At 36.2% G+C, this 18,841-nt stretch overlaps 1 protein-coding gene across 1 annotated transcript in view; it reads left to right on the forward strand.

Annotated features, from left to right (window-relative positions):
* LOC111061701 overlaps positions 1-16,425 on the forward strand; it is a 30,665-nt gene extending 14,240 nt beyond the window's left edge. The window contains exons 4-6 of the mRNA XM_039429353.1: positions 975-1,166; positions 11,709-13,561; positions 15,954-16,425. Coding sequence (XP_039285287.1) covers positions 975-1,166; positions 11,709-13,561; positions 15,954-16,161 — 2,253 coding nt within the window. The 3' untranslated portion in view covers positions 16,162-16,425. The remainder of the gene's footprint in view (positions 1-974; positions 1,167-11,708; positions 13,562-15,953) is intronic.
* Positions 16,426-18,841: the final 2,416 nt, after the last annotated feature.

Genomic DNA, 18,841 nt, shown 5'->3' on the forward strand with positions numbered 1-18,841 from the left:
AATCAATCAATCAATCAATCCTTGCTCAAAATTGTCCATGTCTCCGATCCGTATGTCACAACCGGCTTTATTAATGTCCTGTACATTTTTTCTTTTGTTTCACGCGAAATGAGTCTGCTCTTGAAAATTTTTTGGTTTGCATAATATGCACGGTTGCCCATCATGATCCTGTCATATAGGTATTTAATAAAACGTTAATAAATAATAAATATAGATTAAGAAAATAATTATTGATTTGTATACCGTATGATATGAAAAAAAGCAGTTTGGAATAAATATAGATAATATTGTTATGCATCTACATAAATTGGCGGAGCTTTGCACATATCAATGTCCATTCTTCGGAAAGAATAATATTCTTTCATAATATTCTAATAAACAATATTATTCAAAATATCCTTCCCACTAACTCTCTCCCAAATAAGTGGAAAATACAACTTACAAATAGAGTATTATTAAAGTTGGAACTGATATTCTCATTTATTCAAAAAAATTTCTCTGAAAATATTCTCTGATTAAATTGAGTTTAAGCTTTGACTGTGCAAATGGCCCCTATAGTGAGGTTCACGTTATAATGGCAGTGTTTGATTAGCAATGGTATTGCAATCCTTGTCTATCATTCAACAAAGCGGATAGCGCTATCTCTTTCTTGCTTCTTTCTGTTGCTAGATCGTCTCTTAACAATGTTGAATTGATAATTAATAAACAAAATATTTCATCTTAATCATTGAAATTCATTATGAAATTATTGAAAAATACAATTTCTTGCTTAATAAATTATAATTGATTATTTTAAACGAGAATGAACAGTTAATATTACATCAATAAACCTGTATCAGCTACGGTCTATAGATGGCATTGACAAGACACAGGATCGGCAACGTTGTTCTGCCATCTTTCTCCACTGCCATTATAACGTGGACCTCACTATAGTTACAAATAAAGATATTTAATTGAATTATTGATTTGTTAAGGGTCGTCTGACGGGAGGAGACGAGCGAGTGAGACCTTCGTCACTACTGCGGCTAGAAGGAGTACACCGACACTGCCCTGAGTACAGTGACAGCTATAGAGAGTACACTGACCAGCAGTTTCCGCCCACGCGTGCGAAACGTCCTCTATCACAGCTCAGGACCACTGACGACAAAGAAAACGAGTGGCTCAAGGTATTATGAACAATATTCCACTCAAACTTCAATATCCTCATCAAATTGAACAAAAAATCACTATTGAAAAATTAGAAAAATTTCCTCACAGCTTATTAGTAAAAAGACTTCTCCTGTTTTTTTTATGTTATTTTTAACTATTTCTTACTTTCCTGTATGCCTTCACATTGCTACTTTCTCTTTTCTTCCTCACTCAATTAATTAATCATTAATTTTTTTCCAAAACATACATACATGAAAAAGTCAACACTAAAACTAACTTAAAGTTAAAGAGAAAAAGTGACAGTTTTAAAATTCATTTTTCCTCCACCTTGACAGTAATGGGCTTGAGTTAACAATAAATAGGCTTGAAATTTGGAACATAAACGACCTATACCATGTGATATCTTTTTCCTCCACCTCTTGTCTAAAGTGCTTACTTTACTCCCTGGAACATAATACTAAAGTGTCACTTTTTCGCTCTCGGGAGGAAAAAACAGGAAAACTCCCTTGAGCGTAAAAGTAACTCCATTTAAATAACATGGGAAGCATCTCTATTTTAAAAACGTACATTTGAAATAGGTTAGAAGGTCTAAGCTCAGATGAGGGAGCATATAGAGTAGTCACTGAACCAAGTAAATTCAATACCTCAAAGGAAAATTGTTGCCCTCGGCTTCAAACTTTTCCCTCAGGGAGAAAAAAAGTACTTTTCACTCTAGATATACAAATAACTATTTTTACAGTAAACTCGTTCATACTGTAGCATGCTAAATCTATCAAATATGCTCAACAATTCCTTGAATTTTTATCCATCACGTTAAGGCCTTTTGCAACGTGGGAGACTACAAAATTAATTTTATTCCCATGTACATTGGACTTTGTTTATATTTTTCCTTATTGTGTTTATTGTAAAATTATTTTTATTTCTTGTGTTGTAATTATGTATATCTACTTGTCGTGGAAATTCAGATTCGTTAGTATATTATATTTATATATAATATTGTCCTATAAATGTACAGGCTGTACCAGTACAAGTCATGAATTTTAACCTACTGAAAAATGGCTTGCATGATTGCTCTTTATTAAGATTTAGAATTATTCTTATTGCTTCTTTTTGTAATAGGAGTATTTTATTCAAGTTTGAGATACTTACTTTTCCTCTTTCCGATTTCTCAATAATATCTGAACTCTTTCCCACTGTCGTTTTTTGTTTAGAGTGGGTTTCGAACTCCCTCACTCTATACGGAATTTTGCCCGGCGCCAATCAATTACTATGAATTGATAAAATACACTTTACTATAATTTCACTCACTGAACTAATAATAGTATAGAAGAAAATGATAAAAAGAGATAGATCAGGGTCATGTGTAAGGGAATGTACGAAGTGAAAGGCAAAACAAAGGTTAATTATGAATTTATTAATGAACTTTAAATTGATATGAATTTATAAAAAATTGATCAAAAATATAGTAATGATTAGAAATAAATACAAGATGATTGAGTTTTCGAAAATATTACAGTTCTAGTTTAATTTTATACAACAAAATTTAAGAAACAGTTCCTATTTTATCAGGTTACTTGAAGAGTAAGTTATAAAATCAAAATATTGAACACCTCTAGTTAAAAATACGATTACACTCAAGAATAAAAGATTAGATAAATTTTAAAGAATGATTGTGATTAGGGGAGCCTTGCTTCAATAAACTATTGTTTGTGCTTAGAAGAAAATTTCAACTATAAGCTTCAAGAAATTAAGACTGTATCTATAGATATGAATTTAAAAAGAAGTAATAATTAAGTTTGCTCTTTACTATGATGTTATAAAATTCAATAGACTTATTTGGGCTTTTTAGGGTGGGGTGTTGTGAATTTGAAATAAGGAGAATTAAAAATTCTAAATACAAACTTTTCCTGGTTCAGTTAATTCCCTATAGGATAATTGAAGTCTAAAACCAAAAAATCACTCCTACACTGAACACTGTCCAAAATTCAAGAGACTAATAGAGACTCAACTCGCAAGACATGCTGCTTATATACTAGCTGCTTATATGCATGCTGCTCCATCGCCTGCTTATATACTAGCACCACTATTTTCCACCCCTCATCACCCTTCGCCCTCCAGATCCGCCTACACCAAACTCTTCTGTCTAATATTCAGCTTACAAACTGAATTCAAATATCAATTTAAATTTACTATAATGTTTATTATGATATCATTTTAAACTATGGCTCCCCTTCATTATTAAAACAAATGATATCATATATTTTACCAATATTTAAACTCTGAAGTTTGGATACTGACAATCGAATACTCATACTAATCGACTAAAACATACTCATCGAATTTGATTAATACAGTGATCAATAGTATAAATCTAATATGGAAAATACTTCAATAATAAATACATGAAATGAAGAATAAAATACAATGTCATACAGTACATCATTACAGTTGAATTGAATAAATCAAATTAATAAGATACTAATTAATTACTACTTAATTAATTAAGCAGGTTTCTCATAATCATTGTATAACTATGATAATTGGCAACATGTTTCAAACAAACATACCTAATTCTATTTACAAATTTGTCCTTAGCCTAAGAATCCGGATTCAACTAACTTAATAATTATTAAATTATAATTCATTGTACAACATATATTTTTTGAATACTTTATACATAGCCTAACCTACTTCATGACCTAATTTATAGGTGGTATGGTTGAGGGACCATTGATCTGGATAAAACTGGTGAAAAATTAGAACATTAAATAAGGCCGAAATATTTTCATAATTGGTGGGATTTTTGAGGATTAATAATTCTCGTTTAATACCATCTGGGCCGGCAGCACCATTTGGTTTCATTCGTTTTAAATATGTTCTAATTTCTCTATTTGATATGAAATTAATACTAACTGCTGGACTAGGACAGATTTGGAAATCAAAGGACGATCCACTTTCTTTATTCCACAGATCATTATAAATTTCATAAATTTCAAGACGCGGCGGGAGCTCATTGGGAATATTAAGAAGATTTTCCATTTGGTTTTTCCTACATAGGTCTGCAAGTCGATTAGGACATTTCCGATACATTTCTTGGGTATTGGCATATCTTTTTCTCTTGGAACTTTTATTATTATGAGAGGAACGTCTATTATAAACATTTTGTGATTCTTTCTTCAAAGGTTCATTAATACTGTTTAAAATTTCATCAGTTACTTTATTGACTAATTCCGAAATTGTTTCCTCAGATAAAAATTCATTATTATCCCACTTGCTAAACAACCATTTGCAAACGTCAGATTTATGTTCGGTGTCCAGCCAGCTGTCTCTGACTGAATCACACCAGGAGACATGAGGTTGAGTTATAACATTGACAATAGCCTGTTCAGAAGTAGGAGAATTATCAAGAATAGGTTCGTCAACTGGAATTTCATGAATAGCCGGAGTGGAATTTGCTAGAATCAATTTATTTTGATTTTTTAATTGTCTTACTTTTTCTCGTAATTGAACTTTTGATTTTGTTGGAAGCAGTGACGAAAGATCATTCACATAATCGGACATAGTCGATCTCGTTTGAAAAAAGTTCAATAAGATTTTAATTTCTGAAGCAGACCAAACTGATAATTTTGCGCCCCGGTTGGAAGGGATTTTAGTGGCAGCTAAAAGTGTTCGTTCCAAAATTCGTTCACTGGAATGTTTGTGCCGCTTGTGTTGGGATAATCCAATTTTCGTAGCAAAATTATTGTTACAAATAGTACAATTAAAATTTAATAAAATATTTGGAGTGGAAGGATTGCATTTGGGTACATGACATAAGGCCGCATGCGGCTTGGGAAATTTTTTATTGCATTTATTACACTCAAAATAAACATCAATATCAGAGTGCATATTTTTGTGGTGAAGAAAAAGTGCATTAGCTTTTTGGAAGAAATTGTTGCAAAGTTTACAGATATTTTCGACCAGAGGAATCGAATATGAAATTGATTTTGTAAGAGCCATAATAAAAAAGGAATAAAATAAAACAAATGATATATTAAATTGATATTTAGTCCTTGAAGCAAGGGATTGTACAGCGAATTTATAACTCGGACATTCCCTGGACATTAAATTATGGGAAGATGACCTTCCCGCTTAATACAATTCGCGCAAGAATTTGCAGAAGAGGAGCAATCTTTAGTAACATGACCCTCCCTTCCGCACTTTTTGCAGACTGATTTTGTTAATCTACAAAACTTGACAGTGTGGCCAAACGCCAAACACTTTAGGCAGCGAGCTGGCTCAAGCCAATCAGAGACTTTGCATGCCTTCCATTCCAAAAACAGACGGCCTTTATTTATGATATTATCTCTTATTTTACCGTTACATTCAATTATGTAATGAAATCCATTTTTACTATAATTCTCAAATTTTCTGAAAACTTTCAGTGAAGATGGTCCTAGGAATTGTTCTTGGGGGCACTTTAGTTTATGGGCCGCGGAATCTAGCATTGAGACCAACGTAGATCGATAGAGGAGATCAATACGAGATCAACCATGTATGACATTGTTGTCAATTTCCAAGGATTAGCTGAAAAAACATGGCGGAAAGTTCAAATTTTTTATATAAATTTTTATTTTTAATAATTTTTTTATGGCTAAAATATGTTTAAAACTAGTGCAATCTTATGTAAAATTTGACGAGGAATCCAATGAAACTAATTCCAGGTTCGTAACTTCAGTAGTTTTTGAGATATTGCAAAAAAATGTGCAGAAAAATGCAAATTTTTTGCTTTAAAAAAGGTTAACTTGTTTTCATGATGCTTAATAGGTATTTTTAACTATTGGATTTAGTGGAATGATGAATTCTAAAAAAAAAAATGTCTAGTCACTCAATAGCCTAACCTAACCTAACCTAACCCAACCTAACCTAACCTAACCTAACCTAATCTAACCCAACCCAACCTAACCTAACCCAACCTAACCTAACATAACCCAACCCAACCTAACCTAATCTAACCCAACCTAACCTAACCCAACCTAACCTAACCTAACCTAACCTAACCCAACCAAACCTAACCTAACCCTAACCCAACCTAACCTAATCTAACCTAGCCTAATCTAACCCAACCTAACCTAACCCAACCTAACCTAATCTAACCCAACCTAACCTAATCTAACCCAACCAAACCTAACCTAACCTAACCTAACCCAACCTAACCTAACCTAACCTAACCTAACCTGACCTAACCTAACCTAACCTAACCTAACCCAACCTAACCTAACCTAATCTAACCCAACCTAACCTAACCCAACCCAACCTAACCTAACCCAACCTAACCTAACCTAACCCAACCAAACCTAACCTAACCCAACCTAACCTAATCTAACCCAACCTAACCTAACCCAACCAAACCTAACCCAACCTAACCTAACCTAACCCAACCTAATCTAACCCAACCTAACCTAACCCAACCTAACCTAACCTAACCTAACCTAACCTAACCTAACCTAACCTAACCTAACCCAACCAAACCTAACCTAACACTAACCCAACCTAACCTAATCTAACCTAGCCTAATCAAACCCAACCTAACCTAACCCAACCAAACCTAACCCAACCTAACCTAACCTAATCTAACCTAACCTAACCTAACCTAACCCAACCTAACCTAACCCAACCTAACCTAACCCAATCTAACGTAACCTAACCTAACCTAACCTCGATAGCCTAAACTTGGAATTGTTGGAAATATTTGAGAAAAAACATGGCTGAATTAGTGGATTTAGTGGAATGATGAATTCTAAAGAAAAAATGTTTAGTCACTCGATAGCCTAAACTAACCTAACCTAACCCAACCTAACCTAACCTAATCTAACCCAACCTAACCTAACCTAACCTAACCTAACCCAACCAACTAACCTAACCTAATCTAACCCAACCTAACCTAACCAACTAACCTAACCCAACCTAACCTAACCCAACCTAACCTAACCCAACCTAACCTAACCCAACCTAACCTAACCCAACCTAACCTAACCCAACCTAACCTAACCCAACCTAACCTAACCCAACCTAACCTAACCCAACCTAACCTAACCAACCTAACCTAATCTAACCTAGCCTAATCTAACCCAACCTAACCTAACCCAACCAAACCTAACCTAACCTAATGTAACCCAACCTAACCTAACCCAACCTAACCTAACCCAACCTAACCTAACCCTAACTCAACCTAACCCAACCCAATCTAACCTAACCTAACCTCGATAGCCTAAACTTAAAATTGTTGGAAATATTTGTGAAAAAACATGGCTGAATTAGTGGATTTAGTGGAATGATGAATTCTTAAGAAAAAATGTTTAGTCACATTTGGGTTAGGTTAGGTTAGGTTGGGTTAGGTTAGGTTAGGTTGGGTTAGATTAGGTTAGGTTAGGTTGGGTTAGGTTAGGTTAGGTTAGGTTAGGCTATCGAGTGACTAGACATTTTTTCTTTAGAATCATCATTCCACTAAATCCAATAGTTAAAAATACCTATTAATCACAATGAAAACAAGTTAACCTATTTTAAATAAAAAAAATTGCAATTTTCTGCACATTTTTTGCTATATCTCAAAAACTACCAAAGTTACGCACCTGAAATTAGTTTCATTGGATTCCTCGTCAAATTTTACATAAGATTGCACTAGTTTTAAACATATTTCAGCCATAGAAAATTAAAAATAAAATTTATATAAAATTTTGAACTTTCCGCCATGTTTTTTCTCAAATATCTCCAACAATTTCAGGTTTAGGCTATCGAGTGACTGGACATTTTTTCTTCAGAATTCATCATTCTACTAAATCCAATAGTTAAAAATACCTATTAAGCATCATGAAAACAAGTTAACCTTTTTAAAGCAAAAAATTTGCATTTTCTGCACATTTTTGCAATATCTCAAAAACTACTGAAGTTACGAACCTGAAATTAGTTTCATTGGATTCCTCGTCAAATTTTACATAAGATTGCACTAGTTTTAAACATATTTTAGCCATAAAAAAATTATTAAAAATAAAAATTGATATAAAAAATTTGAACTTTCCACCATGTTTTTTCAGCTAATCCTTGGAAATCGACAACAATGTCATACATGGTTGATCTCGTATTGATCTCCTCTATCGATCTGTATAGGTCTCAATGCTGGATTCCGCGGCCCATATACTAAAGTGCAGCCTTGTTCTTTTTCAATATCATCAAAATTTTGGCTGAAGATTAAATTGGCCAAATTATCCTCTTTAACTTCAAGTGGAACGTCAAAAATTTTTATACGAGGTTGCAGGCCAATAGGCCTACTGGCCTGAAGGCCTACCTCCTCCAAACGTTTGTCCAAAAGAATTTTCTCCGCCTGTTCTTTAGAATGAAAGGTCAATGCAAGTCCCTTCTTTGAAACCAGTCTTTTTTTACGTATAATTTGGAAACCATCGTCAGATGGTTTAATCATTTTTTGTAAGGTATCTTCTGTCTGTACACTAGACCAGTCATTCTCAATGGAAATACTAGGTGTAACTAGAACTACTTTTGATAGATCGTCAGTGTTGACTTCAATTCCATCAACTTTTTTCCCATTGACTTGTCGAACCACAGTTGAATAGCTCTTCTGTTGGGATGGCTTCTCACTATTGACCAAAGCAGAAATATTCTTTACTATATTCGTTTCTACAGAACCAGCTTTTTTACATATTTTGTCGTCCAATTTTAAGAGTTCAGAGTTCAAATGACTACTAATTTTCTCGTTCAATTTTTCTTGTAAGTCGTTATTTTTGGATGCAATGAAGTCTTTTATCTTTCGTGTTTCTTTTTCCAGATTATTATCTATTTTGGCATTCAGCTCATTTTTTACAATCTCTCGTACATTTTCTCGTACACCAACTACAAGATCGCTCATCAGGGTACAGATGCTCTCTCCAGAATTGCTCATCAAATTTTCGTAATATTTCTTTAACTCCATTTTACTTGATTCTTTGATATTAATAATATCACCTCGTACTGCTACTGAGAATTCTTTTAGTTCCTCACTAAATTTTTCTGTATATGCAACCAATTGCGATTGCATTTGCTTCAGACAGCATTGTTTGAATTCGTGCATCTCTGTTGCAAGTTTAAGCATTGTTGTATTAACATCTCCATTATTTTCTCTATCAATTAGAAGTGAATTTTGTCGTTTTATTGTGGAACATAGAATATTCGTGGTATTTTTCAGTATTCTGAGTGAATCATCTATATCAGACCTTGACTGATTCGATAGGGTTATAGTGCCTTTTGTTAAGTGCAACAGAGCATTCTCAACCACTAATTGGATATTACTCTCAATAGTATCAGTATTTATAGTTACACTCTTTTTTAAATCATTAGAAGTCAATGATTTCAATTCCTCTTTAGCAATAGTTGATAGGTAGGTAATATTATCAATACTGTTGGATGTATCTGCCATTTTGTCTGATTCAGCATCAGACATTGTGAAAAAAACTGAAACAATAAAAAGAACGATAAAAAGTTGCAACTGAGATAAACAAATAATAATTTATTTTTCTTATACTTTCTTCCTCTTCTTTTTCTTCTAAAACGTTTAAAGAGTCTTGTTTTGCCAACCCAATCAAGGTAGGAATAGAATAGAACACAAAGTAAAATTAAACTGTTTAAACAAAGAAAGAAAAAAAAACAAGATATGAACAATACAGAGTAGGGCAAGGAAAAATTTCATAAAATAAACAATAAAATAACAAATCCCTAATGTAATTGAAAGAGGTCCCTTGAATTAGGAGGAAAATCAAATAAAAAGGTAATTGATAAATCTCGAGAATTATTAAATGTTGTTAGAACAACTGATGGATAAAAAAAACTAATCTCGAGATTTTTCAGATATTATTGTACAAAAGATTATCAATAAATAACTTATAAATCCATTAAATTATCTAAAAAAAAAGATTAGAGACTGGAGGGATGACAAAAAAGGACCAAAATAGTAATTAATGATGTTAGAAAATAATAAAAAAAAACAGTATCAGAAAAAAAAATCTCGAGAATTTGTTTACCCAGGTTACTATGGTAGTCTGGGTAAATGAAACTTTTTAACAGTTTTGTCAATAATTTCACTTCAAATCAATAAAATTATCTAAAAAGAGGACTAAGGATAAGAGGATTAACAGGAAACATCAAAATAATAATTATTAATGAGAAAAAAAAACAAAATAAAACAGAATCAAATCCCCTATAAGCTTGTTAGTATGGGTTGCTATGGTGATCTAGGCTAATTAGAAAAATGTCAATAAATTTGCAATTATTTCAAGAAATAATTAATAAAACTTACAAAAATTGTTCAATTCATGGTTCTTAGTGTTTCTGGGTGACAAAACAAGTTGAAGAAACATTCAATTATAAAAGTTATACTTGAAAAATTATTCAGTTTGAAAAATTTTCCACAGCACTCACTAGTTGATGTTGACTCTAGGAGATCTCAGTTGCAACTATATACATCTACTCATATCATGTTTATTCAAATAATTGCTCCAATAATATTCATATGCTAACCAAGTGGTTACATTGTTAACTAAATAATATCTATATTTCACTTCTCTCCTAACTATATATTGCTATACGCAATCTACATTTACCTGCCATCAACTTATGCTATAGCTTTATACAAGGGTTAACACAAAACACAGTGGGCCATGTGGTTTCTATTGTAAACGTGTCTGTGAATAACGTTAAGAATATCATAGCAAGTTTCTATGAAAGAATTGATTTTGTTTCAAACTATTTTGAAAAGAATACCACTGTCGTCTGGCTAGGTAGGCTATTCAACTGTATTCTCAATAGTTTCGAGAAACGGTTCTTTTCATTATTCTAGTTCTTGAACGTCCATATTCTTACAATACAATATGTTCAGAGCATGTGTTACAACAAATAACAGAAATCTACAATTTTTCAATTTTAGGAGAGCATGTGGTCGCCATTTGTGGCTCATATCCTATTATTAATTCTTGTACTATTTTTAAAGCATTGAACACTCGGCCTCTGCGCTCAGGTTCATTCAAACCTTGCAGGGACTTCCCATTTGTAATATAATTATGTATAATCCTATTTAATGGTATTTTTCATTTTATTTTGTATTTTACTTTCTTCTTTTATAACCATTATTGTCAATTATGTTTTGGGACAGATAAAGATTTGATTTGATTTTAATCTATTTGAAGCGTGATATTTTCACAATAATATTCAAGATTTTTTTTTCATTCATTCATTTAATTATCTTATAAAACACTAGTCATAATACAATTTTGACATTGGAGGAAAAACTAGGCTGAGCCTGTACTATTTCTCTCCAAAAATTTCAATAAAATGTTCATGTTGTTCAAAAGTTAAGGTTATGTAATCACACACTGCTTCATCACTTGATTTTCAGTCCAGGAATGATGATTTGAACATTTTTAATTTTGAAGGTTGAGTTTTACTCTAAATGAATCACAGAATGTATCACAATAAACTAAAAACTATTATTATTTTATTAAAACCAAATAAATTATTTGAATTATCCTGATTTTCAGGTATCAGAGGCAAAAGCACGCTTTGTAGCCTACCCGGAAGCCAAACGACCGGCCCTGAGACGACGCTCCACCTCCCTCTGTCTAGAAGGAGACCTGCTGGAGAAAACCTCCGAACTGCATGACAGCTACAGAGAGTATCCCATCACGTCTCCCTCCCGCCTCACGCGCCGTCCCACCACGCTCCGTCTGGAGGGAGACCTCGACACTAGCCGCACCACACACCACGAGCAATTCACCGGCTACGATCCCCAGCCACGCTGCAGTCAACTGAGAAGACCCACAAACCTCGCCATGGAAGGGGATGGCTATTTCACCCCAGAATACCGCGAGAAGTTTGTAGATTTCCCCCGCGAGAGACCTTCCACAAGACGCACTGAGGAAGACCATGTCAGACAGATCAGACCGGGGGATGGGTTTGAAACCGCAACAGAAGCTAAAGACAACTACATCAAGTACCCTGTGAAACGACGCGTCCCAGAAACTTATTGTCACCAAGCTGTAGAAACTGATCATCTAAGACCTGAGGGTGATTTCGAGGGTTGTTCGGAGCTTCACTCCAGTTTCACTGATTTACCCCGGCGCAGATGTATTGCAAGACCGCTCGAAGACCACCTGAAACCTGAGGGAGAGATCGGCAAAAGTACAGAATTGAAGTCTGAGTTTGTCGATTTCCCCCGGCAGAGAAACATAGCACGTGCTTTGGAGGATCATCTAAAACCTGAGGGGGAAATGCTCAACTCAACTGAGTTAAACTCCTCGTTTGTGGATTTTCCCAGACAGAGAAACATCTCCAGACCATTGGCGGATCATTTGAGGCCTGAAGGCGAGTTGGATGCTTCAACTGAGATCAAATCAGAGTACGTGGATTTCCCCAGGCAAAGGAACATTGCTAAACCAATTGAAGATCACCTGAGACCTGAGGGGGATATGATGAATTCAACAGAGCTGAACTCCTCATTTATAGATTTCCCGAGACATAGGAATATATCTAGACCGCTAGCTGATCATTTGAAACCTGAAGGTGATATGGACAGTTCAACCGAGATCCGATCCGAGTTTGTTGATTTCCCCCGCAAGAGGAACATTGCAAGACCGCTGGAGGACCATTTGAGGCCTGAGGGAGAGATGACGAATGTAACAGAACTAAATTCTTCGTTTGTGGATTTCCCCAGAGCCCGTAACATCTCCCGACCTTTGGCAGATCATTTGAAACCTGAGGGGGAATTGGATACATCAACTGAAATCAAATCTGAGTTTGTGGATTTTCCCAGGCAACGAAACATAGCTAGACCGATTGAGGATAATTTGAGGCCTGAGGGTGATATGGTGGAGAAGGCTAGTGAGATACACTCCAAGTATGTGGATTTTCCCAGACAGAGACCAGTGGTGAAGAGGCAGTGCTCAAGTTTGAAGGCGGAGGGGACAATGCAGGGGACAACCGAGAACTCCAACTACTTCTCGGCAGTTGAGAGTGGGTGTAAATCAGCGTCCTGCAAGCGTGAGGCGTATCTACAGCTGGGTGGGGAGATAGATATCCGTCCAGAGTACAACGAGAGCTTCGTCGATCATCCCAGGAAGCGGCCTGAGGTGAGGCGACCTGAGGAACAGCTGAGGAAGCTTGAGGGACGCATCGACACAGATCCTGAGTATCGATCCTCGTTTCTGGACTATCCCCGGCAGAGGCCCGTCATCAAGAAGCCTGTCTGTCAACTGAAGAGATCCGGCATGGCGATGTCGAGGGATGAGGCGTCCAGAGGTCCATACACGCCCAGTTTCTTGAACACCAATCAGAGTGGAGAAAAGGCTTTCCGTGTGCTGAACGTGTCGGGTTCTGGGACACAGCCGGCTATAAGGTCAGTGAAAAATCTTAATTAAAATATAATTGAGATACTAACTCCGATGAAATCAAAAGAATAGTATAATAAATTGTTCTCTGATCTCAATAATGTAATAATCAAGAATAAGGTTATTCCACTTCAAGATTTATTTCGAAAAATTCATCTATTCTATAAATAAATTCTTTGACAAAATTGCTTTTAATTTATTTTCAAATTTTGTAATATACAGGTTTCTGATAGAAGGAGGTAGAAAATTGAATAATTGCTGTATAGATAAAAGTTTTTTGAGTCCTGGTGTAATTGAATCTTATCAAACTCAAATTACTCATATTCCTTGTTTCATATGAGTGATGGTTATATTGTAATATTATGAGTTGGGTTCACATCACTCATATCGCACCCCGGCTGCAATACTGCCATAAGTCAAAAATCTATAATTTTTCAGAACTATTTAAAGTTATTCACTTATATTATAAGTGAATATTTTATTTTTATATATAGTAGGCTTTGGAAATCGAACAGTGAAGGAACCGTCATCACACCAAGACGAACAAACTCCTCTCTTCAATGAGCTCGGGAAGGGAGTCCACAAATTAGTTTGATGCATTTTTTTTGTATCCTCAGTAGCCTTCCACTAGAGGACTTATGACTCCAGAGTAAGGTACCTCGACTCAAATGACTGTGGATAAATGCAAAATAAACCATCCTCAGGATATCAGGAATATGCCTGTACTGATTTTACTTTCCTTGCCCTATTACCATAGGTAAGGAAAGTATTGCTTTCCGAAAAATTAAGGTACCCCAATTTCTAAATTTCAATACGTTTCAAGGTCCCCAAAGTCCAAAAAAGTGTGTGTGTGTGTGTGTGTGTGTGTGTGTGTGTGTGTGTGTGTGTGTGTATGTGCGTCTGTGTACACGATATCTCATCTCCCAATTAACGGAATGACTTGAAATTTGGAACTTGAGGTCCTTAAACTAAAGGTTCCAACACGAACAATTGCGATCAAATGCAATTCAAGATGGCGAAAATGTTGTCAAAAACAGGGTTTATCGCAATTTTCTCAAAACCGGCTCCAAAGATTTTGATCAAATTCATACCTGAAATAGCCATTGACAAGCTCTATCAACTGCCACAATTAATGTTCAGTAACATTTTCACCTAAAATTGAAAATAAACTTGAAATTCGAGAAAATGTGATTATTCAATTGCAAACTGTTGGTAACTGTTGATTCTATTGAATCATTCACTATGAAGAGATAGCAGAACTCGTATGTCTTCAGCGTTATTGTCCTGTCACCAGCTGGCTCAGATCTTGGAATAGGAGACTTGAGATGCGCGTGAACACTAGCGTCAGGTGATCAATTTTCATAACGGCAAGGAAAGTTGTGTGAGTGCGCCACACCAGATTTTTTTATTCTATTTTCATAATTCTGTACTGTGATAATATTATCACAGTATTTTTCATAACATTTTCTTAAAAAAGCTCAACAGAGTATTGATACCAAATAATTGAAATGAATTGAACTATTCTGAACAGGAAGAATCTGGTGTGGCGCACTCACACAACTTTCCTTGCCGTTATGAAAATTGATCACCTGACGCTAGTGTTCACGCGCATCTCAAGTCTACTATTCAAAGATTTGAGCCAGCTGGTGACAGGGCAATAACGCTGGAGACACACGAGGTCTGCTATCTCTTCATAGTAAATTATTATTTAATAGAATCAACAGTTGCCAACAGTTTGCAATTGGATAATCACATTTTCTCGAATTTCGAGCTATTTTTAATTTTAGGTGAAAATGTTACTAAACATTAATTGTAGAGATTTTCATGCTCAATCTTTTCCACTTAATTCTTTTTTGTTTTAATCGTATCTGAAGCCTGATAATAGGGAATCTAAAATCAAAATTTGCATAGATGGGTCAGAGCACCTGAAATATTTAAGATATGGGACTTGTGGCAGTTGATAGAGCTTATCAATGACTATTAATTTTAGGTATGAATTTTATCAGAATCGTTGGAGCCGTTTTCGAGAAAATCGCGAAAAACCCTGTTTTTGACAATATTTTTTCCATTTTAGCCGCTATCTTGAATTGCATTTGATCGAAATTGTTCGTGTCGGATCCTTATATTGTAAGGACCTTAGGTTCTAAATTTCAAGTCATTCCGTTAATTGGGAGATGAGATATCGTGTACACAGACGCACATACACTCATACACACACACACACACACACATACAGACCAATACCCAAAAACCACATTTTTTGATGTCAGAAATTGGGGTACCTTAATTTTTTACGGAAAGCAATACTTTCCTTACCTATGGTAATAAGGCAAGGAAAGTAAAAATATATATATTCACTCCCTATTGTTGTCCTTATAAATCTGTGGTTTTTTTTTGCAGGGCTGGCAGCGGCAGTACGACCACAGACACAGATAGCTTGTCGCAGTCAGCGCCTTCCTACCGACTTCACGTGCAAAACTGCGACGACAACCAGCGTTCGTCTGCGCATGCGCAGAGAGGTGCTTTTGTCGTGCTGCCAGACCCAAACAACAACAATCTAAACTCGTCGTCGGGTAGTCGGTGGCTTAGGAATAACAACAAACCTTGAAACAATTGTGAAAAGTTATTTTTGGAAAAAAGTTACAGTGGAATGAGAGTTTGATAACAAAACCCAGGTGACAATTTCAAGTCGTCGGCTTGGAAATAGATAATAAACCTTACAGGGGTCGTGGAAAGTGTTTTTTGAAGTGATTAAAAAAACGTTACAGTGAAATAATTGTGCAAGAAGAAAAACAAATTGAAAATCTTCAAGTCGAGGCCTTAGGTATGCAGTGTCTGATAAGTCACTCCCTATTTTTATACAGCTATAATTTCTTAATTCATGAACCAATTTTTTTAGAACTACATTTGTTAGATAGAGCACTCCTTGAGGTTGTGTTTAACACCAATTTTCATTTGCATCAATTTAAAAATGCCCTTTCTCTTAACTGTGTTAGAACGAGCCAAAATAGCAGCTCGTTATGAGGTCTGGGGATCTGTGGTGCAAGTACAAAGGTGGTGGAGGGCTGAACGAGGGATCCATGCAACACTGGATGCAAAAACACTGAGATCTTTCTTAAGAATCGTTGCAACAGAGTAACGTGAGAGACCAATTTTACGAGATCTTCGACGCAGTGATTTCTTAGGGCTCCTCATGAATATTTCACGAACTCTGTCAACATTCTCTGCTGTCCTTGACGTTGATGGTCTTCCTGATCGTCTTGCATCTGCGACACTTCCTGTTGTTAGTAATTTGGAATGGAAATTTTCAACAGTTTTTGCTTCCAGTTTTGTTTGGATCCCTCGTTCAGCCCTCCTCCATCGTTGTACTCGCACCACAGATCCTCAGACCACATAACGAGCTGCTATTTCGGCTCGTTCTTCCACAGTCAAGAGAGGGGGCATTTTTAAATTGAAACAAATGAAAATTGGTGTTAAACACAACCTCAAAGAGTGCTCTATCTAACAAATGTAGTTCTAACAACATTGGTTCATAAATAAAGAAATTATAGCTATATAATAATAGGTAGTGACTTATCAGACACTCTGCATATGCCACATCTTTTCCATGCAGAGGGGTGATGTAACAATTGAAACTCCCCGCTCAAATAGGTTAATAATTATTAGAATAGCGGAGTCATCACTCAGGCCACCAAATTGGACTTTTGTACCGGTGAGCTGGGAAAGTGATGACCGAGTAGAGGCGAAACTAGAGGGAGAGCATTTCGAGGCGTGCTAGAGGAAGGTTGTGCAAGATATTAAGCTTTTAGTAATGTGATTGAGGTGTGATTATGTTTAAAGAGAGAGTATACTTTATACTTACTTGATAATATTTGAGGCAAGCAGCTGAAGTGGAGCCAGTCAAACTGCTGGGCTTCTGGATAGATGGAAAACTTAGCTGGAATTACCATGTGAACCGGGTATGTGAGAAGCTGTCTAGAGTGATCTACCTCCTGAGAAAGTTGAGACACGTGGTTGACCGGAAATCTTTGGTGATGGCATACCATGCACTATTTCAGAGTCACCTGATGTATGGGGTGCTGCTGTGGGGTCATGCTCCAGATGTACAGAATGTCCTACTTCTGCAAAAGAGAGCATTGAGGTTAATGTCGTTTTCAGGCTGTAGAGATCATTGTCGTCCCATGTTCAGGAGTTTTGGTGTTCTCACCATCTACAGCCAATACATACTGAGCTCGCTGTTGTATGTCAAGAAAAATCAAGACAAACTACTCAAGCGGAGTGACATACACAGTCACAACACTCGACATGCTGCCAAACTGGAATTACCTCGATGCAGACTGGCGGGGACCTACAGCAGTTTTCCTGCTCAGGCCATTCGACTTTTCAACACACTGCCCAGGGAGGCGCAGGACATGCGATATATGGAGTTCTGTGCTGCAGTAAGAAATTGGCTGCTAGATAGGCCTCTGTATCCCATACAGGAGTGGGATGAGGTACCTCTTTTTGGGGTGGCTGCTCTTCCACAACACGAGTACCACTATGTGGTTATTATTTCTTCTGAAATGACACTGCCGATCTATAAACCCCAGTCCTTGGCAACGACCTCAAGTATCAAGTAAGATACTTGTTGTCGTTGTCGAAGACTGGGGATTCCAGATAGATATTGTCACGAACAAAGTTGGTTGGTAGCCATTTTGGCTAGTCGTTGCAGTTGAACTGCTTCAAAAAAGGGGCTCATCCTCAACCAGCTCAGCAAATGAGTAGAGTGGCCTGTCGTCCAGTTAACCTAACCTTCACTGTGCTTAACAATTTATTTCGTGGTAGATTTCTCACTTCACTGGGCAGCCTGTTGAACATCCGAATGGCTGCTGCTGGATAGCTGATGTAGGTGCTGCTCAATCTTGTGTGATATGCCTCGGCGAGGTTAGCAGTATTGTGGCTGTGGATTTCACCTCTTCTCGTCCAGGCTTCCTGGTTGTCCATCAGGTGTGAGAGTGAGCAGAATACGTACTGGCTGTAAATGGTGAGGATCTCTTGAAGAGAGGTTTGCAGTGGTCCCTACTTCCAGAGAATGTGACTGTTCGGACTGCTCTTTTTTTGAGGAGCAGCACATCCTTTGCTGCAGGCACATGTCCTGTAGAGTATAGATGTTGTAATGGGATTTTTTAATAGAGTGTGATTGTTTTGGTGAATTTGCGTATTTATTTAATAGTTATCCTATAAAAGTAGCAGGGCCCAGGACCCTAAAAACCTGGTGGTGGCAGTGCTACTGGAGAGCACTGTCATGC

Source organism: Nilaparvata lugens, chromosome 5 (assembly GCF_014356525.2).
Source record: "Nilaparvata lugens isolate BPH chromosome 5, ASM1435652v1, whole genome shotgun sequence".
Lineage (NCBI taxonomy): Eukaryota > Metazoa > Arthropoda > Insecta > Hemiptera > Delphacidae > Nilaparvata > Nilaparvata lugens.